This window comes from Haliotis rufescens, unplaced genomic scaffold (genome assembly GCF_023055435.1).
Source record: "Haliotis rufescens isolate VD_foot unplaced genomic scaffold, xgHalRufe1.0.p SCAF_15, whole genome shotgun sequence".
Classification (NCBI taxonomy): domain Eukaryota; kingdom Metazoa; phylum Mollusca; class Gastropoda; order Lepetellida; family Haliotidae; genus Haliotis; species Haliotis rufescens.
In genome coordinates, this window is record NW_025963835.1 from 5,578,306 (window position 1) to 5,604,621 (window position 26,316).

General features: G+C 42.4%; 1 protein-coding gene across 1 annotated transcript in view; it reads right to left on the minus strand.

The window, feature by feature from the left end:
* LOC124134999 (Fanconi anemia group J protein homolog) overlaps positions 1-26,316 on the minus strand; it is a 45,706-nt gene that overhangs the window by 11,868 nt on the left and 7,522 nt on the right. The window contains exons 9-20 of the mRNA XM_048396077.1: positions 21,639-21,732; positions 19,881-20,003; positions 17,932-18,027; positions 15,686-15,821; positions 14,815-14,861; positions 13,348-13,497; positions 12,831-12,991; positions 7,105-7,150; positions 6,066-6,102; positions 2,029-2,090; positions 1,361-1,498; positions 32-151 (exon numbers count right to left, since the gene is read on the minus strand). Of these exons, the coding sequence (XP_048252034.1) occupies positions 32-151; positions 1,361-1,498; positions 2,029-2,090; positions 6,066-6,102; positions 7,105-7,150; positions 12,831-12,991; positions 13,348-13,497; positions 14,815-14,861; positions 15,686-15,821; positions 17,932-18,027; positions 19,881-20,003; positions 21,639-21,732 (1,210 nt within the window). The remainder of the gene's footprint in view (positions 1-31; positions 152-1,360; positions 1,499-2,028; positions 2,091-6,065; positions 6,103-7,104; positions 7,151-12,830; positions 12,992-13,347; positions 13,498-14,814; positions 14,862-15,685; positions 15,822-17,931; positions 18,028-19,880; positions 20,004-21,638; positions 21,733-26,316) is intronic.

A 26,316-nucleotide genomic window follows, 5' to 3' on the forward strand; every position in this document is an offset into this window, starting at 1 on the left:
GACCTTGAATCAGGCAGAAGGCTGCACTTACCTTACAGACGCGGAGCACCAGGTGTCCAAGCTCATCCTGGAAGTTGAAGGTCTCTATATTCCTGTAGACTGCCTGGAGAGACGTCCCACTGGGGCCCTGACCTATAGCACCTACCCACACCTGGAATGAAAGCCAACAGATCTATATTCCTGTAGACTGCCTGGAGAGACAACCACTGGGGCCCTGACCTATAGCACCTACCCACACCTGGAATGAAAGCCAACAGATCTATACTCCTGTAGACTGCCTGGAGAGACAACCACTGGGGCCCTGACCTATAGCACCTACCCACACCTGGAATGAAAGCCAACAGATCTATATTCCTGTAGACTGCCTGGAGAGATGTCCCACTGGGGCCCTGACCTATAGCACCTACCCACACCTGGAATGAAAGCCAACAGATCTATATTCCTGTAGACTGCCTGGAGAGACAACCACTGGGGCCCTGACCTATAGCACCTACCCACACCTGGAATGAAAGCCAACAGATCTATATTCCTGTAGACTGCCTGGAGAGATGTCCCACTGGGGCCCTGACCTATAGCACCTACCCACACCTGGAATGAAAGCCAACAGATCTATATTCCTGTAGACTGCCTGGAGAGACGTCCCACTGGGGCCCTGACCTATAGCACCTACCCACACCTGGAATGAAAGCCAACAGATCTATATTCCTGTATACTGCCTGGAGAGACGTCACCTTCTCTGACCTATTCTGCTCTGGAGCTCTGCAAGCATGGTAATGGGGACCTAGTCTACCGCTGCAGGATCCCCAACAAACAAATCATTATGGTACCATTGTGTAAACGAGGCCAACATTGGGTAATGGGGACAAAATATTACTAACCTCCATTAACAACACCTGTTGTGACAACTAATAAGCAACCACCATTCATTTCAGTCATTCCCATTTCAACACTAACATGTATACAATCAACTGAATACATTCAAATACTCACTGTCATTCCACACGATTGTGCATGCGCTTCATTTGACAAAAATTTCATATTAGAGTTTAGATTTAACATAATTTATTCACATAAAATCAAAAGGATTGATCAGTAAGTTACAACTTATATTGCCCACTCTAAAACAACACAGTGATTTCCTGACACCAGTTACCCAGCACTCGGATCACTCAACCAGATACCAAAAAAGGAGTGCTGGTAAGAACTCTTGAACGTTTTTTAAATCAACTTTACTGGCATTGGTCAACCTTGGGCCTAGTTCTATCTCACTAACACTCTAAGACAATCACAATCAACTATCACTGACTCTGATTGGCAGAGAACTCATTTGTTTCCCTCCCTCTCCTCTCCCTCTCCCTACCTGATCATCCTTGATGACATGGTTGGCTTCAAGCTGTATACTAAAGGTCATCCCAAGCTCCGAGGAGAAGGATGACATCGGTGACAGCGTTCCGCTGCTCAACACGATACTGCGGCAGTTCTGGAAGTCTGAGAAAGCCTGCAACAGAGATTGGCATTATTACTAGGTTGTCATTCAACAGAGATTGTTCTCATAAAATGATTACTTTCTTTGATACTTATCTTTTTAGAACCTGATAGGAAGCTGTCTTAGGTCATAAGACTTCAAAAATGATCTTTGAACAAAATAATGAACACTTCCTTATCTTTGTAAATTGCATAATATTTTACTACCCATGAAGATCTAGGTTAGAAAAGGTCTTCAGCAACCAATGCTTGCCATAAAAGGCGACTATGCTTGTCGTAAGAGGCGACTAACGGGATCTGGTGGTCAGGCTCGCTGACTTGGTTGATGCATGTTATCTTATTCCAATTGCGTGGATTGATGCTTGTGATGTCAATCACTGGATTGCCTGGTCCAGACTTGATTATTTACAGACCGCCGTCATATAGCTGGAATATTGCTGAGTGCAGTGTTAAACAACAAACAACAAACAAACATGATATTTTACACACATCTCCATTGATATTATGTCATTTGGTTTGGTGACATGTTGACCAGCAACCTACCACTGCAGGGTTCATGCACCAGAAGTTGAGTGTCGAGATCACCGTGGGAACTCTCCTCTGCCCTGAAACAAACACCAGATGTTGAGTGTCGAGATCACCGTGGGAACTCTCCTCTGCCCTGAAACAAACACCAGATGTTGAGTGTCGAGATCACCGTGGGAACTCTCCTCTGCCCTGAAACAAACACCAGATGTTGAGTGTCGAGATCACCGTGGGAACTCTCCTCTGCCCTGAAACAAACACCAGATGTTGAGTGTCGAGATCACCGTGGGAACTCTCCTCTGCCCTTAAACAAACACCAGATGTTGAGTGTCGAGATCACCATGGGAACCCTCCTCTGCCCTGAAACAAACACCAGAAGTTGAGTGTACACATCACCATGGGAACCCTCCTCTGCCCTGAAACAAACACCAGAAGTTGAGTGTACACATCACCATGGGAACCCTCCTCTGCCCTGAAACAAACACCAGAAGTTGAGTGTACAGATCACCATGGGAACCCTCCTCTGCCCTGAAACAAACACCAGAAATTGAGTTCTCAGATCACCATGGGAACTCTCCTCTGCCCTGAAACATACACCAGAAGTTGAGTGTACACATCATCATGGGAACACTCCTCTGCCCTGAAACAAACACCAGAAGTTGAGTGTACACATCACCATGGTCCTCAGTTCAGTGGGCCATGATATCACTCTTGAATGTGATGACGTTGTGCTACAATGGATGAAGTCACATGCTACAATGGATGAAGTCACATGCTACAATGGATGAAGTCACATGCTACAATGGATGAAGTCACATGCTACAATGGATGAAGTCACAAGCTACAATGGATGAAGTCACATGCTACAATGGATGAAGTCACATGCTACAATGGATGAAGTCACATGCTACAATGGATGAAGTCACATGCTTATGTGACAACTAAACCTGCCTGGTTAGCAGAACTTGAAAAAAGAACAACCAAATCAAAGTTAAACAAGCATGAAATACTCACATCCCCCGCCAATATGACATGTCGTGTGTGTGCAATGCATTAGCTCCTGTGAACTATGTTCACTGGGCCTTTTTGTAAAGAAATATAGTACGTTTTTCAAGATCTGCTCTGGAAACGAGGACTACTGCCATTTTCAGTCTAAATCAAAGTTGTTGCCATGGAAACTCGAAAAATAACTTTAAAAAAAATTCAAAACTATCCAAAGGCACCAGTTCACCACTAGACCTATCAATGTGCCAAGTATGACGAAGAAATATGGTACGGTTTTCAAGTTCTGCTCCGGAAACGAGGACTACTGCCATTTTCAGTCTAAATCAAAGTCGTTGCCATGGAAACCCAAAAAATAATTTTTTTTTTAAATCCCAAACTATCAAAAGGCACCAGTTCACCACTAGATCAATCTATGTGTCAAGTTTGGTGAAGAAATATGGTACGGTTTTCAAGATCTGCTCCGGAAACGAGGACTACTGCCATTTTCAGTCTAAATCAAAGTCGTTGCCATGGAAACTCGAAAAATAACTTTAAAAAAAAATCCAAAACTATCCAAAGGCACCAGTTCACCACTAGACCTATCTATGTGCCAAGTATGACGAAGAAATATGGTACGGTTTTCAAGATCTGCTCCGGAAACGAGGACTACTGCCATTTTCAGTCTAAATCAAAGTTGTTGCCAAGGAAACTCGAAAAATAACTTTTTTTTAAATCCCAAACTATCAAAAGGCACCAGTTCACCACTAGATCTATCTATGTGCCATGTTTGGTGAGGAAATATGGTACGGTTTTCAAGATCTGCTCCGGAAACGAGGACTACCGCCATTTTCAGTCTAAATCAAAGTCGTTGCCATGGAAACTCGAAAAATAATTTTTTTTAAAATCCCAAACTATCAAAAGGCACCAGTTCAACACTAGATCTATCTATGTGTCAAGTTTGGTGAAGAAATATGGTACGGTTTTCAAGATCTGCTCCGGAAAAGAGGACTACTGCCATTTTCAGTCTAGATCAAAGTCGTTGCCATGGAAACTCAAAAAATAATTTTTTTAAAAATCCCAAACTATCAAAAGGCACCAGTTCACCACTAGATCTATCTATGTGTCAAGTTTGGTGAAGAAATATGGTACGGTTTTCAAGATCTGCTCCGGAAACGAGGACTACCGTCATTTTCAGTCTAAATCAAAGTCGTTGCCATGGAAACTCGAAAAATAACTTTAAAAAAAAATCCAAAACTATCCAAAGGCACCAGTTCACCACAAGACCTATCAATGTGCCAAGTATGACGAAGAAATATGGTACGGTTTTCAAGATCTGCTCCAGAAAGAGGACTACTGCCATTTTCAGTCTAGATCAAAGTCGTTGCCATGGAAACTCAAAAAATAATTTTTTTAAAAATCCCAAACTATCAAAAGGCACCAGTTCACCACTAGATCTATCTATGTGTCAAGTTTGGTGAAGAAATATGGTACGGTTTTCAAGATCTGCTCCGGAAACGAGGACTACCGTCATTTTCAGTCTAAATCAAAGTCGTTGCCATGGAAACTCGAAAAATAACTTTAAAAAAAAATCCAAAACTATCCAAAGGCACCAGTTCACCACAAGACCTATCAATGTGCCAAGTATGACGAAGAAATATGGTACGGTTTTCAAGATCTGCTCCAGAAAGAGGACTACTGCCATTTTCAGTCTAAATCAAAGTTGTTGCCAAGGAAACTCGAAAAATAACTTTTTTTTAAATCCCAAACTATCAAAAGGCACCAGTTCACCACTAGATCTATCTATGTGCCATGTTTGGTGAAGAAATATGGTACGGTTTTCAAGATCTGCTCCAGAAACGAGGACTACTGCCATTTTCAGTCTAAATCAAAGTCGTTGCCATGGAAACCCCCCCAAATTTTTTTTTTTAAATCCCAAACTATCAAAAGGCACCAGTTCACCACTAGATCTATCTATGTGCCAAGTTTGGTGAGGAAATATGGTACGGTTTTCAAGATCTGCTCCGGAAACGAGGACTACCGCCATTTTCAGTCTAAATCAGTCGTTGCCATGGAAACTCGAAAAATAACTTTAAAAAAAAATCCAAAACTATCCAAAGGCACCAGTTCACCACTAGACCTATCTATGTGCCAAGTATGATGAAGAAATATGGTACGGTTTTCAAGATCTGCTCCGGAAACGAGGACTACTGCCATTTTCAGTCTAAATCAAAGTTGTTGCCAAGGAAACTCGAAAAATAACATTTTTTTAAATCCCAAACTATCAAAAGGCACCAGTTCAACACTAGATCTATCTATGTGTCAAGTTTGGTGAAGAAATATGGTACGGTTTTCAAGATCTGCTCCGGAAACGAGGACTACTGCCATTTTCAGTCTAAATCAAAGTCGTTGCCATGGAAACTCAAAAAATAATTTTTTTTAAATCCCAAACTATCAAAAGGGACCAGTTCACCACTAGATCTATCTATGTGTCAAGTTTGGTGAAGAAATATGGTACGGTTTTCAAGATCTGCTCCGGAAACGAGGACTACTGCCATTTTCAGTCTAGATCAAAGTCGTTGCCATGGAAACTCAAAAAATAATTTTTTTTAAATCCCAAACTATCAAAAGGCACCAGTTCACCACTAGATCTATCTATGTGCCAAGTTTGGTGAAGAAATATGTTACGGTTTTCAAGATCTGCTCCGGAAACGAAATGTGACGGACGGACAGACGGCCGGCCGGACGGTAGGATGGACGGACGGCACCCATTCCTATATCCCCCTTCCACTTCGTGGCGGGGGATAATAAACATGGATCCATTGTAATATTTAGTTAACATGATATCAATTTCAAGAAGCCAGATGGCCTGTTTTTTCAAATTTGGGATTGAAAAAAACCTAATACTTATCAATAAAAGTATTCACAAACAGAGAAAAAGTTCGAAAGGTTTCCATGATCCAATCCCATGTAACATGTTTTCAACCAACCAGACTGCAGCACACACTCCCATCCATTTTACACCCATGTTAACATGTACATGATGTAGTGGAAGTTTCACCAGGGTTTCTTACCTCCATGCCTTTGCCTCGGATTCAACCAAGCACCATTCTGAAAGAATTTATCTCAGATTAAACATTTAGTCAGCATGTAGGTTCTATGGTGAGTGAATGTTCTCTAATGACAACCAGGTCTATGTTTAAGTGATAACAAGGATCAGGATCTGAAGGTGTTTAAAGTATTTTATGTTTAATATTCACCAAAAAGTATTTCAAATCAAGACTGGTGAAACGTTACCAGGACCGGGATTTTTAATTACTGTAATTCTGTATGATCAGCAGATCAAAATGTCCCCCAATACAATGCAATTGCTAATGAAAAACTACTTAAAGGCCACACATTTTTTATTTTTTGTTTCACGGGCTTTGCCCTTACTGAAAAGCGCCTAGAAAAGAAATAAATTAAACATAAAAATATATAATTTTATTGTCTCACGCTAGTAATATCGAACCTCAAAAGAAAAATGCTACATATAATCTCCATGTCTACATAACTATCAGTGATTCAATAAGCTAGCTGCAGTTTTAACTCCATGGCAGAATGAATGAATGAATGAATGAATGAATGAATGAATGAATGAATGAATGAATGAATAAGTAAATAAATAAATAAATAAATAAATAAATAAATAAATAAATAAATAAATAAATAAATAAATAAATAAATAAATAAATAAATAAATAAATAAATAAATAAATAAAATGACACAGCTATTTATTTCTACTTTTATTTCGACAGACCTTGTGTGGAAAAGCTGGAACAAGTCCGTGAAACATAAAATATGAAACACAAAGCGTGGCCTAACCGACAAAAGACTATCACTAAAGTCACTACATCTGTGCTCAATGCTTCACATAATAAACATCTTATCAGAACTGATTCAATGTAATTTAGCAAAGATGCAATTCTGTCATGCAAGGTTGCTTCATTGATGTAGGTGTTGCTTGATCATGTTGATAACTTCTGTCTTCAGTTATTTGAGAAGAAATGACATTATGGTATCCCTTGTCCCAAGTATTTATGTACCAAGTATGTGATATCAGTAATACGAACCGTTGGTTGATTTGATACAAATGTTGTTGTCTTGACGATGGAGACCCTGCAAGAAAATGAATTGCCTCTTGAACATTGATATAATATTGAATAGGTCTAATGAACAGAAAACTTCACAGGTCTGAAAAAGATGAGTTGACACCTGTTCCATGTTACACTCCACCCTTGAAGACCTGAGGTAGAATAGGTCTTCAGCAACCCATGCTTGCCGTAGAAGGCGACTATGCTTGTCGTGAGAGGCAACTAACAGGAACGGGTGGTCAGGCTCACTGACTTGTTTGATGCATGTCATCTGTCCCAATTGCGTTGATCAATGCTCATGATGTCAATCACTGGATTGTCTGGTCCAGAGTCGATTATTTACAGACCGCCGTCATATAGCTGTAATATTGCCAAGTGCGGCGTTAAACAACAAACAAACAAACAAATAAACACAAACAAACAAAAAACATGTTACACTGTGGTCAACTAGGATTGAGTAAATGGAGATGTGGTCAGCAATACCAAAAGAATTTGAATCTGAACCTGTGGTTTGCCTGATCCAGACAAAATTATTTATTGGCAAATGTTATACAACCATCAACAATAGTCCAGATATATAAGAAATACTATTCGCCTGTTCACTCATTAAAAATCAACACGGTCCGACTTATGGACAGTATGACGACTGAAATGTCAACTCATTTGGTTTTACCATCACCTCCAACACTGGTTGACAGCATGACAACGATCCAAGCTGTCTGAGTACCATGACATACAATCACATGGTGTCTGAGTACCATGACATACAATCTCATGCTGTCTGAGTACCATGACATACAATCACATGCTGTCTGAGTACCGTGACATAAAATCACATGCTGTCTGAGTACCATGACATACAATCACATGGTGTCTGAGTACCATGACATACAATCACATGCTGTCTGAGTACCTTGACATACAATCACATGCTGTCTGAGTACCATGACATACAATCACATGGTGTCTGAGTACCATGACATACAATCACATGCTGTCTGAGTGCCATGACATACAATCTCATGCTGTCTGAGTACCATGACATACAATCACATGGTGTCTGAGTACCATGACATACAATCTCATGCTGTCTGAGTACCATGACAACGATCCAAGCTGTCTGAGTACCATGACATACAATCACATGGTGTCTGAGTACCATGACATACAATCTCATGGTGTCTGAGTACCATGACATACAATCACATGCTGTCTGAGTACCGTGACATAAAATCACATGCTGTCTGAGTACCATGACATACAATCACATGGTGTCTGAGTACCATGACATACAATCACATGCTGTCTGAGTACCTTGACATACAATCACATGCTGTCTGAGTACCATGACATACAATCACATGGTGTCTGAGTACCATGACATACAATCACATGCTGTCTGAGTGCCATGACATACAATCTCATGCTGTCTGAGTACCATGACATACAATCACATGGTGTCTGAGTACCATGACATACAATCTCATGCTGTCTGAGTACCATGACAACGATCCAAGCTGTCTGAGTACCATGACATACAATCACATGCTGTCTGAGTACCATGACATACAATCTCATGGTGTCTGAGTACCGTGACATACAATCACATGCTGTCTGAGTACCATGACATACAATTACATGGTGTCTGAGTACCATGACATACAATCACATGGTGTCTGAGTACCATGACATACAATCACATGCTGTCTGAGTACCATGACATACAATCACATGCTGTCTGAGTACCGTGACATACAATCACATGCTGTCTGAGTACCATGACATACAATCTCATGCTGTCTGAGTACCATGACATACAATCACATGGTGTCTGAGTACCATGACATACAATTACATGCTGTCTGAGTACCATGACAACGATCCAAGCTGTCTGAGTACCATGACATACAATCACATGCTGTCTGAGTACCGTGACATACAATCTCATGCTGTCTGAGTACCATGACATACAATCTCATGCTGTCTGAGTACCATGACATACAATCACATGCTGTCTGAGTACCGTGACATACAATCACATGCTGTCTGAGTACCGTGAAATACAATCACATGCTGTCTGAGTACCTTGACATACAATCTCATGGTGTCTGAGTACCGTGACATACAATCACATGCTGTCTGAGTACCATGACAAAAATCCATGCTGTCTGAGTACCATGACATACAATCACATGCTGTCTGAGTACCATGACATACAATCACATGCTGTCTGAGTACCATGACATACAATCACATGCTGTCTGAGTACCGTGACATACAATCTCATGCTGTCTGAGTACCGTGACATACAATCACATGCTGTCTGAGTACAATGACATACAATCTCATGCTGTCTGAGTACCTTGACATACAATCACATGCTGTCTGAGTACCGTGACATACAATCACATGCTGTCTGAGTACCGTGACATACAATCTCATGCTGTCTGAGTACCGTGACAAACAATCACATGCTGTCTGAGTACCGTGACATACAATCTCATGCTGTCTGAGTACCGTGACATACAATCTCATGCTGTCTGAGTACCGTGACATACAATCACATGCTGTCTGAGTACCATGACATACAATCACATGCTGTCTGAGTACCATGACATACAATCACATGCTGTCTGAGTACCGTGACATACAATCACATGGTGTCTGAGTACCATGACATACAATCACATGCTGTCTGAGTACCATGACATACAATCACATGCTGAGTACCATGACATACAATCACATGGTGTCTGAGTACCGTGACATACAATCACATGCTGTCTGAGTACCGTGACATACAATCTCATGCTGTCTGAGTACCATGACATGCAATCACATGGTGTTTGAGTACCGTGACATACAATCACATGCTGTCTGAGTACCGTGACATACAATCTCATGCTGTCTGAGTACCGTGACATACAATCACATGCTGTCTGAGTACCATGACATACAATCACATGCTGTCTGAGTACCGTGACATACAATCTCATGTTGTCTGAGTACCGTGACATACAATCACATGCTGTCTGAGTACCATGACATACAATCACATGCTGTCTGAGTACCGTGACATACAATCACATGGTGTCTGAGTACCATGACATACAATCACATGCTGTCTGAGTACCGTGACATACAATCACATGCTGTCTGAGTACCATGACATACAATCACATGGTGTCTGAGTACCGTGACATACAATCACATGGTGTCTGAGTACCATGACATACAATCACATGCTGTCTGAGTACTGTGACATACAATCACATGCTGTCTGAGTACCATGACATACAATCACATGCTGTCTGAGTACCATGACATACAATCACATGCTGTCTGAGTACCATGACATACAATCTCATGCTGTCTGAGTACCATGACAACGATCCAAGCTGTCTGAGTACCGTGACATACAATCACATGCTGTCTGAGTACCATGACATACAATCTCATGGTGTCTGAGTACCGTGACATACAATCACATGCTGTCTGAGTACCATGACATACAATTACATGGTGTCTGAGTACCATGACATACAATCACATGGTGTCTGAGTACCATGACATACAATCACATGCTGTCTGAGTACCATGACATACAATCACATGCTGTCTGAGTACCGTGACATACAATCACATGCTGTCTGAGTACCATGACATACAATATCATGCTGTCTGAGTACCATGACATACAATCACATGCTGTCTGAGTACCATGACATACAATTACATGCTGTCTGAGTACCATGACAACGATCCAAGCTGTCTGAGTACCATGACATACAATCACATGCTGTCTGAGTACCATGACATACAATCTCATGCTGTCTGAGTACCATGACATACAATCACATGGTGTCTGAGTACCGTGACATACAATCACATGCTGTCTGAGTACCGTGACATACAATCACATGCTGTCTGAGTACCGTGACATACAATCACATGCTGTCTGAGTACCTTGACATACAATCTCATGGTGTCTGAGTACCGTGACATACAATCACATGCTGTCTGAGTACCATGACAAAAATCCATGCCGTCTGAGTACCATGACATACAATCACATGCTGTCTGAGTACCATGACATACAATCACATGGTGTCTGAGTACCATGACATACAATCACATGCTGTCTGAGTACCATGACATACAATCACATGGTGTCTGAGTACCGTGACATACAATCACATGCTGTCTGAGTACAATGACATACAATCTCATGCTGTCTGAGTACCGTGACATACAATCACATGGTGTCTGAGTACCGTGACATACAATCACATGCTGTCTGAGTACCGTGACATACAATCTCATGCTGTCTGAGTACCGTGACATACAATCACATGCTGTCTGAGTACCGTGACATACAATCACATGCTGTCTGAGTACCGTGACATACAATCTCATGCTGTCTGAGTACCGTGACATACAATCACATGCTGTCTGAGTACCATGACATACAATCACATGCTGTCTGAGTACCGTGACATACAATCACATGGTGTCTGAGTACCATGACATACAATCACATGCTGTCTGAGTACCGTGACATACAATCACATGGTGTCTGAGTACCATGACATACAATCACATGCTGTCTGAGTACCATGACATACAATCACATGCTGAGTACCATGACATACAATCACATGGTGTCTGAGTACCGTGACATACAATCACATGCTGTCTGAGTACCGTGACATACAATCTCATGCTGTCTGAGTACCATGACATACAATCACATGGTGTCTGAGTACCGTGACATACAATCACATGCTGTCTGAGTACCGTGACATACAATCTCATGCTGTCTGAGTACCGTGACATACAATCACATGCTGTCTGAGTACCGTGACATACAATCACATGCTGTCTGAGTACCGTGACATACAATCTCATGTTGTCTGAGTACCGTGACATACAATCACATGCTGTCTGAGTACCATGACATACAATCACATGGTGTCTGAGTACCGTGACATACAATCACATGCTGTCTGAGTACCATGACATACAATCACATGCTGTCTGAGTACCGTGACATACAATCACATGGTGTCTGAGTACCGTGACATACAATCACATGCTGTCTGAGTACCGTGACATACAATCACATGGTGTCTGAGTACCATGACATACAATCACATGCTGTCTGAGTACTGTGACATACAATCACATGCTGTCTGAGTACCATGACATACAATCACATGCTGTCTGAGTACCATGACATACAATCACATGGTGTCCGAGTACCATGACATACAATCACATGCTGTCTGAGTACCATGACATACAAGCACATGCTGTCTGAGTACAATGACATACAATCTCATGCTGTCTGAGTACCGTGACATACAATCACATGCTGTCTGAGTACAATGACATACAATCACATGCTGTCTGAGAACAATGACATACAATCACATGCTGTCTGAGTACCATGACATACAATCACATGCTGCAACAACACATCGTCCTTATCCACACACAGGGCATGGGGGAGCTTTTCTACCTGAAATCTCCATGGCAAGCTCCTTCAGAGATTCCAACACCAAACTGGGGAGTTTGGAATATCTCAATCTCAATAAAATCAGACCTAAGTTCTTGCTGCCGCTAAACAAAGATCTGAGGACATCCCATTACAGGTCACGAACGAGGAGTGGTACGTGAGAAGTGGTTCAGTGTGCCTCCCTCACCTGTAATCCTCCACGAACTTCATGTCATCCCGGTACAGGTAGTCCAGCGCCACCAGGAGCTGTTCTATCAGGGTCTTCACTGGAGGACTCAGTTTGACTTCCTCACCCAGGGCGTTCCGGACCACCTCGTCTTTATCCTCAACCAACACGCCAAACGATTTCTGTACCACAAAATATGCAGGCTGACCGTTCATTCTGACTTTCAGTTTCAGATTTCTAAGGTCTTTCAAGGCTCAACTATAAAGTTTGACAATACATAGCTTTTCATTTCAATTTGTTTGTTAGGCATATTATGTAGGAGACGATCATTGGGAGGGAGATACTGCCATGGTAACAACCAGAAATAGATCGTATACAAATCATTTTCTTCAATGTTTTGAGATTTCAACAGTGACCAACTATGACAAGATGTTTATGTAATTACTTGAGATGGGTACTTTTCAATGCCTATTATCTATTTTCAAGCCTGTGTGAATGGTTTGAACAATTCCTCAAGTGTCTGACTTCCAAGACACACCTTAGCTTCGGGATACTTCACTGGGCCCAGTCCGATACAATCCATCTGTGCCACGATGTCGAACCCCGACCAGATCTTGTACGACTGATCAAAGTCCTTCTGTTCCAGTTTGTCTGAATGTAGGTGTACAAACTGGTCCAGTCCAGTCATCTGATGATGGAAATTATATTACCATTAATGATACTGTGTTTAAATACAGTATTGTTGCAATCAATGGATTTCAATGACGATGGATAAGTTTCAGATTTCAACAAATTAATCAATCATACAACCTGTGATCATTTATTTTTAAAACTACATAAGTTCATTTTACTGATTTCTGCAGACAAGTCATTGGCATTTGGCTGTCAATGTTTTAGGTGTGTTTTTGTTGTAGAGAAGCCTACACTAAAATACCATGTATGATTTTTGTTATTTTCTGTGTTGTTATTTACATAAGGGTGTTGAGAAAGAATGCTCTTAAAATATAATTTTCTAATGTCATTCATGAGTGATCATCAATAGATGAGGTGCTTTCTCAAAACCAAGAGTCACAGACCCTGACCACCTGCTTCTTCCAGAGGCAAGGGAGATAACTGACTGTAAAAGTCCAGTTTCCACCCTTGTCGAACTAGGCTGGAAATTCTCAGCTCGATCGTAGCGCCACCAGTGGCTATAATGGGTTCTGTCCCCTCTATGTCCCTTCTACTGACATATCAGATTCCAAACAAAATAGCGGCACCCAGTCAAGACAATCAGATTGGTAATCAAAATCTATATTGTAATAAGATGGGTCTCACGTGAGCACCTTTTCTTAGAAACATGAAAGGGTTTGGAAAATATCTGTTGGCTGTACACATGCTTTATAAATCCGGCAACTGACGGAAATCTGCAAGGAGTTGACGAACCGTATGCCGGTTTCTTTACGCAATTTTGATTGGACTATGCATAGACTCATTAATTATAAATTCCATAATTCCAGCCTACTTCGGCAAGGGTGGAAACTGGACTTTTATCGTCAGTTAAATCCATTGCCTAGGGAAGGTGGACTACCTGTTCCATAAAGTCATCGTGTATTACAAGCATAGGTTGCCGAGTACCAGTTCTGAAACCCATGAAGATCCGGGGTAGAATAGGTCTTCAGAAACCCATGCTTGCCATAAAAGGCAACTATGCATGTCATAAGAGGCGACTGACGGGTTCGGGTAGTCAGACTCGCTGACTTAGTTGATGCATGTCATTGTATACCAATGGCGCGGATCAATGCTCATGATGTCAATCATTGGATTGTCTGGTCCAGACTCCATTATTTACAGACCACCGTCATATAGCTGGAATATTGCTGAGTGCGGCGTTAAACAACAAACAAACAAACAAACCAATTCTGGAATCAACACATGGGTCTAGCGCTACTGTTAGTGCACTGAGTGAAATCAAATGGCATCATTTCAATTAATGATGATTCAGTTTATTTCTCATCTGACTTACCACCTTCTCCAGCAACATTGAGTCTGATGCATCTACTCCAGCGTTCACTGAAGGAAAGAACACAGTCTTAAGTGGGTAGTACCCAAAGCAGGTATAGTCTGGGACTTATCATGCTCATGGTCACGTGTTATTTTTTTTTCAACCTAGATCAATTGTGATGCATCGATAGTGTGATAAATCATCACACCCCTTTCTGCAATAGTACTACAAATTTCATAATTTCAACAGTGTCTTACCTAATATCTTTAAAGAGTAAGTAAAGTCAACATAGCAACTTTGCAGATTATAATACTTTAGGGCATACTTAATAATGAATGCTTGAACAAAATTAAAATTGAAAAAGGAAATAGTGTAAAACAGACAATAAAGAACAACAGGCAAAATTGTCCCCCTCAAAATTCCCCCACTGAGGGGATCCCCCTCACTGGGGTTAAAACCGGTTCCCGGTGTTTGATGCGCCGAAATTAATGTAAACAATATTGAATGAAATTTTAAATAAAATTAATTAACTATATTACAAACATAAGTCCAGATATACAATGAATCATTTTTATAACCAGATAATATAATAATGGGATCAAATTGTGTGCTCGTGGTGATCAGCTTATGTTTTTTGAGATGAGGAAAAAACTTGTTTGTGTAAAACTTGAGTTGATTAAAAATGCAAGTAAATTTTGGGAGCCAAGCATTATGACACGCTACAATCAAGTTAGTGCTATAATGAAGGGCCCGATAGCCAGGGAACACAGTACTATATAACTAATAAAGAAGTTGTTTATCCATAGTACTATCTCCCCTGTCCAGTGTCCTGAACTATCAATAATAATTCTCCCGATGTCAGTGGTATTCCTGTTGCCCCGGCCCAACCTACCCATGGCTCGCAGCTCTGTGATGGCCTTCTGTATGAGCTCCTGTCTCAAGCTCTGACTGCCCGCTTCCCGTGACGAGTCCTCAATGTTGTGAGCCTCATCTAGGATGATTATCTGGTCCTTCAAGTTTATCTCCATCTGTAAATATAATGGAAATAACAGTAGAAATTCAATGTTGTGAGAATTCTTAGAAAAGCATCAGTTCTGTTTGAGGGTGCTGCTAGTCAATTGTCTTGATTTTCTAGCCTCAGGCTCAATCAAATTAGTTACTTGTTTAACAGATGGAAAGACAACTGCAAACTCTTGGTAATCTGACTTGTAAATACATGCTAGATTCAAACAATCATGCTCCAAGAGTGGCTGTAGCATGATCCCAGCAGCTGGCACATGAACAATGATGAAACATAGATCATTGAGGATCAAGTTCACTGTTAAATCATCAGAGTAAATTGTTCATGACCTCTTGCATTAAGAATTGGCTTCTGTTTGTTTCATTTTCAACAGACACTTTTACAGTTCAAAACTCTCCTATGATGGACCTCTCTCTCCCTGATGATGATGGGACTCTGATGATTACCTTACGCTGTTTCTCATGATTACCTTGCACTGTCTCTCATGATTACCTTACGCTGTTTCTCATGATTACCTTGCACTGTCTCTCATGATTACCTTACGCTGTCTCTGATGATTACCTTACACTGTCTCTGATGATTACCTTGCGCTGTCTCTCATGATTACCTTGCACTGTGTCTCATGATAACCTTGCACTGTCTCTCATGATTACTTTACACTGTCTCTCATGATTACCTTACGCTGTCTCTCATGATTACCTTGCGCTGTCTCTCATGATTACCTTGCGCTGTCTCTCATAATTACCTTACGCTGTCTTTGATGATTACCTTACACTGTCTCTGATGATTACCTCACGCTGTCTCTGATGATTACCTTGCACTGTCTCTCATGATTACCTTGCACTGTCTCTGATGATTACTTTACACTGTCTCTGATGATTACCTTACGCTGTCTCTGATGATTACCTTGCGCTGTCTCTGATGATTACCTTACACTGTCTCTGATGATTACCTTACGCTGTCTCTGATGATTACCTTGCACTGTCTCTGATGATAACCTTGCACTGTCTCTCATGATAACCTTGCACTGTCTCTCATGATTACCTTTCACTGTCTCTCATGATTACCTTACGCTGTCTCTGATGATTACCTTGCGCTGTCTCTCATGATTACCTTACGCTGTCTCTGATGATTACCTTACACTGTCTCTGATGATTACCTTACGCTGTTTCTGATGATTACCTTGCACTGTCTCTCATGATAACCTTGCACTGTCTCTCATGATTACTTTACACTGTCTCTCATGATTACCTTACGCTGTCTCTCATAATTACCTTACACTGTCTCTGATGATTACCTTACACTGTCTCTGATGATTACCTTACGCTGTCTCTGATGATTACCTTGCACTGTCTCTGATGATTACCTTGCACTGTCTCTCATGATAACCTTGCACTGTCTCTCATGATTACTTTACACTGTCTCTGATGATTACCTTACGCTGTCTCTGATTATTACCTTGCGCTGTCTCTCATGATTACCTTACGCTGTCTTTGATGATTACCTTACACTGTCTCTGATGATTACCTTACACTGTCTCTGATGATTACCTTACGCTGTCTCTGATGATTACCTTACGCTGTCTCTGATGATTACCTTACACTGTCTCTGATGATTACCTTACGCTGTCTTTGATGATTACCTTACACTGTCTCTGATGATTACCTTACACTGTCTCTGATGATTACCTTACGCTGTCTCTGATGATTACCTTACACTGTCTCTGATGATTACCTTACACTGTCTCTGATGATTACCTTACGCTGTCTCTCATAATTACCTTACACTGTTTCGCATGATAACCTTACACTGTCTCTCATGATTACCTTACGCTCTCTCTGATGATGCTGTACATACGCTCTCTCTGATGATGCTGTACTAACGCTGTCTCTGATGATGCTGTACGTATGCTCTCTCTGATGATGCTGTACATACGCTCTCTCTGATGATGCTGTACTTACGCTGTCTCTGATGATGCTGTACATACGCTCTCTCTGATGATGCTGTACTTACGCTCTCTCTGATGATGCTGTACTTACGCTCTCTCTGATGATGCTGTACTTACGCTCTCTCTGATGATGTTGTACTTACGCTCTCTCTGATGATGCTGTACTTACGCTCTCTCTGATGATAGGGTCCACCAGGTAGTTGTAGGGGCAGATGATGATCTCAGATTGTTCCTTCAGAGCTCGTGTCAGGAAGTAGGGACAGGCCTGAAGGAGGATCCAGAGAATGTTACCTTACACCCAGTCACACATATTCCAGCAGTAAACAAGGAGATGACATATCCCCCTGTTTGGTGCAATTTGGAAAAGGAGTTAAGCTACTGGTTATAAGTAGCTTTTCAGTACTTTTAAAAATCCAAAATCATCAAATGACACCAGTTCACCACTTGACTGATCTGCATAGCAAGTTTCATCAAGAAATATTTGACGGTTTTAGAGTTCTTCTCCGGAAATGAGCATTTCCCTCATTTTCAGTATCAGTCCAACTTGTTGTGATAAAAACATAAAAAAATAAAAGAGACAAAAATCCCATATCATCAAAGGGCTCCAGTTGACCACTAGATAAATCTGTATAGCAAGATTATTCCAGAAATATTACCGTAAACGATTTTGGAGCTCTGCGTCAGACATGTTGATCACTATATCCGTAGAAATAAAAAAACAGGGCTGGGCCAGGCTGACTGACCACATGTAGTCCAGGTTTGTGTGTCTGGTTACTAGCTAGAGAGTGAGCATCTTCCCGAGGCAAGGGAGTTAACTGACTATTAAAGTCTAGTTTCCATCCTTGCTGAACAAGGCTGAAATTCCGGAGTTATCTTTTGGCTGGAATCTATGCATAGTTCAATCAAAATCAACATCTGGTTCATAAACTGCCGTGGAGATTTCACTCGATTGCAGGATTTGCAAACCATGTGTTCCATCAACAGCGTCCACAGATTTTTTCCAAATCTTTTCATGTCTTTTCCAGTAAATTGATCCCCTTTGAGAGTTCAGACCCATTTTATTACAATATAGACCTTGATTATCGATACTCTCGGTTTGACTGGGGGCCCCCATTTTGTTTGAAGCCAAAGCAAGTTATATGAAAAGTGGAATCTGATTGGTCAATAGGAGGGACATAGAAGGGCATAACTCGTAATAGCCACTGGTTGCGCTATGATCGAGCCACGAAATTCCAGTGTAGTTTGGTAAGGGTAAAAATCTGGACATTTACAGTCAGTTAACTCCCTTGCCTTGGGAAGATGGAGAGTGCATGATAGAGGAATAGAGTGGTTTGGTTGGTGAGTTGGTGGGTTGTTTGAATTGGAGGGCAATGAGTCTTTTGATTGAGCGATGCCAGCAATATTTTTTCAGCTTCACGCTTGCCTGTATGTCTGGGGCAGGCCAACCACTCTTATTGACAGCACAAGCGATGAGCCATGTCGTCAGGGTATGATGAAACACAATCACACAGATCACACATGAGTCTTCCCACTTCATGCTTGTCCCCTAGCCTGAGAAAACTAATAAAAATCCAATGATGGTTGTCCACACTGACCAGTAGCACTAGGGCTATAATTCTGAACCAGGTCTCGATTTTGCTACAAATTGGAACTCTGGACTAGTATTATAAGCCATGCTTACCATAAAGGGCGACTATCCTTGTCGTAAGATGCGACTAACGTGATCTGGTGGTCAGGCTCGCTGACTTGGTTGATGCATGTCATCGATCCCAATTGCATGGATCGATGCCCATGATGTCAATCACTGGATTGTCTGGTCCAGACTCGATTATTTACAGACCGCCATCATATAGCTGGAATATTGCTGAGCGCGGCGTTAAACAACAAACCAACCAACCAACCAACAAGCATGGGGTACTGGGGACCTAACCTCACCCAGTATTCCACAGAGTCCTAGGGAGAGGAATCAGATCATGAACACTGTACACATGGTTAATCCAGGATCCCAAGTGCTGCAGAGCGATCTCACCAGTCTGATCATCAGTCAACGTTAAAGGACTGGAGCTGGATCAGTCGTAGCGCTAGGATCGCTCCACCATACACTGCCCTGAGTCCTACCTTTTGCTTCTTGCACATGTTCACCATGTCCTCGAGGTCCCAGGCCGTCATCAGCCCCATCCGACGGATGCCCTCCTGGCTTGAGATGGACTTGGCCCGGTCCTTCATCCGACAGCCAGGACCCTAATTGGAACGAGGTAACACTCAGACTTCATGTAGGGACTCTTAATAACGATTATTGGTGGACCCTTGACCTCTAGTGTTGTAGGTCAAGGTGAAACCTGAGGGACTGCCATTTGGCCTTTTGCCGCGAGAGGTGACAATCTAGAGGGAATGGTTGTTTTCTCCCCAGTTTCAAGTATACATAAACCACCTGTCTGATATGAGTGGAAAATTACATTATGACAATTAGTTACTACGTTAAACTACGTTTATAACGACAATCTTATAACAAACTTATTTTTTATCCCTACTATTTGTAGTAGTTATGCTGTATTTATACTTATTATGAACTACAGTTATAACAAACTGAAATTGGTGGTCCCTTTGTGTTTGTTATAACCATAGTTTACTGTACATGTTAAAAACTGTCAGTAAATTGTGAAAAGAAAGGAACTTTCATTTTTTCTTTATTGATACCAAATTGAAATTACTTTTAAAAGATCAGTTGGAAAACTTGTTACCACAAGTATTTGTCACAGAGTGACGAAATATCCCCCGCCATATACACCATAGTACCAAATATGAAGACAATCCAGCGATTAGTTCTTGAGATATTGTGGCAACACCGTTTTCCAACTCCAAAAGCAGATTTGCCTGCTGTGACCTTGAAAATGGGGTCAAGGTCACCAAATCTGACAGGTGTATGCGGTGTCTGTATATACACTATAGTTCCAAATATGAAGACAATCCAGCGATTAGTTCTTGAGATATCGCGGCAACACCGTTTTCTAACTCCAAAAGCAGATTTGCCTGCTGTGACCTTGAAAATGGGGTCAAGGTCACCAAAACCGACTGGTGTCTGCGGTGTCTGTATATACACCATAGTTCCAAATATGAAGACAATCGAGAGGTTTAGTTCTTGAGATATCGCGGCAACACCGTTTTCCATTTCTAAAAGCAGATTTGCCTGCTGTGACCTTGAAAATGGGATCAAGGTCACCAAAACCGACTGGTGTCTGCGGAGTCTGTATATACACTATAGTTCCAAATATGAAGACAATCCAGTGTTTAGTTCTTGAGATATCGCGGCAACACCGTTTTCCAACTCCAAAAGCAGATTTGCCTGCTGTGACCTTGAAAATGGGGTCAAGGTCACCAAAACCGACTGGTGTCTGCGGTGTCTGTATATACACCATAGTTCCAAATATGAAGACAATCCAGTGTTTAGTTCTTGAGATATCGCGGCAACACCGTTTTCCAACTCTAAAAGCAGATTTGTCTGCTGTGACCTTGAAAATGGGATCAAGGTCACCAAAACCGACTGGTGTCTGAGGAGTCTGTATATACACCATAGTTCCAAATATGAAGACAATCCAGTGTTTAGTTCTTGAGATATCGCGGCAACACCGTTTTCCAACTCTAAAAGCAGATTTGTCTGCTGTGACCTTGAAAATGGGTTCAAGGTCACCAAAACCGACTGGTGTCTGCGGAGTCTGTATATACACCATAGTTCCAAATATGAAGACAATCCAGTGTTTAGTTCTTGAGATATCGCGGCAACAAACAGGTGGGACGTACGGACGGACAGACGGACGTACGGACGGACACACGGACGGTTTCGCGCGGCGGGGGATAATAAATGATATAAGGCTGTACCTTCAACAGTTCCTGACAGCCCTCGTTCTTGCTGGCCATCTTGGACACCACGGGGTGGATACAGGTGTGCTCCCTACTCCCCAGTATCGTCATGCTGTCCACAGAAACACCAGGATTACACCACACCGGCCATTACAGAAACACAAGGATTACACCACACCGGCCATTACAGAAACACCAGGATCACACCACACTGGCCATTACAGAAACACCAGGATTACACCACACCGGCCATTACAGAAACACCAGGATCACACCACACCACACCGGCCATTACAGAAACACCAGGATTACACCACACCGGCCATTATAGAAACACCAGGATCACACCACACCGGCCATTACAGAAACAACAGGATCACACCACACCGGCCATTACAGAGACTCTAGGATCACACCACACCGGCCATTACAGAAACACCAGGATCACACCACACCAGCCATTACAGAGACACCAGGATCACACCACACCGGCCATTACAGAGACACCAGGATCACACCACACCGGCCATTACAGAGACTCTAGGATCACACCACACCGGCCATGACAGAAACACAAGGATTAAACCACACCGGCCATTACAGAGACACCAGGATCACACCACACCGGCCATTACAGAGACTCTAGGATCACACCACACCGGCCATTACAGAGACACCAGGATCACACCACACCGGCCTTTACAGAGACACCAGGATTACACCACACTGGCCATTACAGAAACACCAGGATCACACCACACCGGCCATTACAGAGACACCAGGATCACACCACGCCGGCCATTACAGAGACACCAGGATCACACCACACCGGCCATTAAAGAGACACCAGGATCACACCACGCCTGCCATTACAGAAACACCAGGATCACACCACACTGGCCATTACAGAAACACCAGGATTACACCACACCGGCCATTACAGAAACACCAGGATCACATCACACCACACTGGCCATTACAGAAACACCAGGATCACATAACACCACACTGGCCATTACAGAAACACCAGGATTACACCACACTGGCCATTACAGAAACACCAGGATTACACCACACCGGCCATTACAGAAACACCAGGATCACACCACACTGGCCATTACAGAAACACCAGGATCACACCACACTGGCCATTACAGAAACACCAGGATTACACCACACTGGCCATTACAGAAACACCAGGATCACATCACACTGGCCATTACAGAAACACCAGGATCACATCACACCACACTGGCCATTACAGAAACACCAGGATCACATAACACCACACTGGCCATTACAGAAACACCAGGATTACACCACACTGGCCATTACAGAAACACCAGGATTACACCACACCGGCCATTACAGAAACACCAGGATCACACCACACTGGCCATTACAGAAACACCAGGATCACACCACACCGGCCATTACAGAAACACCAGGATCACACCACACTGGCCATTACAGAAACACCAGGATCACACCTCACCGGCCATTACAGAAACACCAGGATTACACCACACCAGCCATTATAGAAACACCAGGATCACACCACACCGGCCATTACAGAGACTCTAGGATCACACCACACCGGCCATTACAGAAACACCAGGATCACACCACACCAGCCATTACAGAGACACCAGGATCACACCACACCGGCCATTACAGAGACACCAGGATCACACCACACCGGCCATTACAGAGACTCTAGGATCACACCACACCGGCCATGACAGAAACACAAGGATTAAACCACACCGGCCATTACAGAGACACCAGGATCACACCACACCGGCCATTACAGAGACTCTAGGATCACACCACACCGGCCATTACAGAGACACCAGGATCACACCACACCGGCCTTTACAGAGACACCAGGATTACACCACACTGGCCATTACAGAAACACCAGGATCACACCACACCGGCCATTACAGAGACACCAGGATCACACCACGCCGGCCATTACAGAGACACCAGGATCACACCACACCGGCCATTAAAGAGACACCAGGATCACACCACGCCTGCCATTACAGAAACACCAGGATCACACCACACTGGCCATTACAGAAACACCAGGATTACACCACACCGGCCATTACAGAAACACCAGGATCACATCACACCACACTGGCCATTACAGAAACACCAGGATCACATAACACCACACTGGCCATTACAGAAACACCAGGATTACACCACACTGGCCATTACAGAAACACCAGGATTACACCACACCGGCCATTACAGAAACACCAGGATCACACCACACTGGCCATTACAGAAACACCAGGATCACACCACACTGGCCATTACAGAAACACCAGGATTACACCACACTGGCCATTACAGAAACACCAGGATCACATCACACTGGCCATTACAGAAACACCAGGATCACATCACACCACACTGGCCATTACAGAAACACCAGGATCACATAACACCACACTGGCCATTACAGAAACACCAGGATTACACCACACTGGCCATTACAGAAACACCAGGATTACACCACACCGGCCATTACAGAAACACCAGGATCACACCACACTGGCCATTACAGAAACACCAGGATCACACCACACCGGCCATTACAGAAACACCAGGATCACACCACACTGGCCATTACAGAAACACCAGGATCACACCTCACCGGCCATTACAGAAACACCAGGATTACACCACACCAGCCATTACAGAGACACCAGGATCACACCACACCGGCCATTACAGAAACACCAGGATCACATCACACCACACCGGCCATTACAGAAACACCAGGATCACATCACACCACACTGGCCATTACAGAAACACCAGGATTACACCACACTGGCCATTACAGAAACACGAGGATCACACCACACCGGCCATTACAGAGACACCAGGATCACACCACACCGGCCATTACAGAAACACCAGGATCACATCACACCACACCGGCCATTACAGAAACACCAGGATCACACCACACTGGCCATTACAGAAACACCAGGATCACACCACACCGGCCATTACAGACCATATATTCAATTTGGATGAGGAATTCGATGAGTAATTCAATACCTATTTTGTGGTCTGAAACACTACTATGTGTAGGATATTTATCATCATACAACTGAGGCATAATAATGCACACACTGCAAGGGATTTAGTTAAAAATATTTTCCATTCACCATTCTCAAAATATGGGTTTTTTCCAAACTTTGTATTTTCTTAAATTCAGAGGTCACTTTAAACATTGTATTTTAACATTACATTCAATGCAATAATAAACAAAAGCCTCTATTGTTGTCATCTTCCCAAGGCAAGGGCAATAAATTAACTATAAAAGTCAAGTTTCCACCCTTGCCGAACAAGGCTGGAATTTTCATTTTCGATCGTCTCACCACCAGTGGCTATTACAGGTTCTGTGTCCTTCCTACTGACCAATCAAATTCCACCTCTCATATCACATGTGTTTGCTCCAAACAAAATGGCAGCGCCCAGTCAAGATGATCTGATCGATAATAAATATATTGTAATAAAACTGGTCTTATCCCGCAAAGTGTATCAAGTCTTGAGTACCTTGGTTAAAAACAAGAAACGATTTGCAAAATATCTGCTGACGCCAAGTTGGTGGTACACATGCTTTGCAATTCCTGCAGTCGACCACATTCTGCACCGGGGTGGAAACTGGACTTTAAAAGTCAGTAAACGCCTTTCCCTCGGTATTCTTGCCATTACTCTACCAAAATGAATTTTGGATTTTTTCAATTCCAACTTTGGAAGTTTTACTGACATTTGTGGGTGACTATGAGCCCAGGAGCATGTCTACATGAATCCCTGACTGGATACTTGAGGATGGAAAATCATATCCTTGTTCACTTAATTTGAAAGTCTTTTGATTGTTAAAGTGATAATTGATGGTCAAGATATCCTGCATTTTCAGTTGACAAAATTTTACCAAAACACATGTCAACAATAAAGTTTTTAAAGACAAATCAATCTAATACCAAGAACAGGTATATACAGGGTACAGATATCACCTGCAATTTGTAAGCGTGCACAAAACCATTATTTTGTGGAATTGCAGTCTGGACCTGACAATCCAGTGACTGACATCAAGAGCATCAATCTATGCAATTTTGATACAATGACATGAATCAACCAAGTCAGCAAGCTTGACGACATGATCTTGTTTGTCGCCTCCTACGACAAGCTTTGGATCTTCACTTGGTCTGAATCACTTGTGTAAAATACCTGAAGTATACATAGTATACTTTCATCACAATCATTACTCGTGTGTTCAGTGGCCGAAGGGCCTGTAAAGATCCGGGGTAGAATAGGTCTTCAGCAACCCATACTTGCTGTAAAAGGCGACTATGCTTGTCATAAGAGGCGACTAACGGGATCAGGTGGTCAGGCTCGCTGACTTGGTTGATGCATGTCATCGAGCCCAATTGCGTGGATCGACGCTCATGATATCAATCAGTGTATTGTCTGGTCCAGACAAGATTATTTACAGACCGCCGTCATATAGCGGAGTGCGGGGGTAAACAACAAACAAACAAACAGGAGCCAAAGAGTTGTACAATGGCAGATGTCAGTACCGGCATGATGCTTGAATGTGACGTGGACTGTCTGTAAATATGTAACAGTGCTAATGTAAGTTTGGACAATCTTGATAACAGTGTCT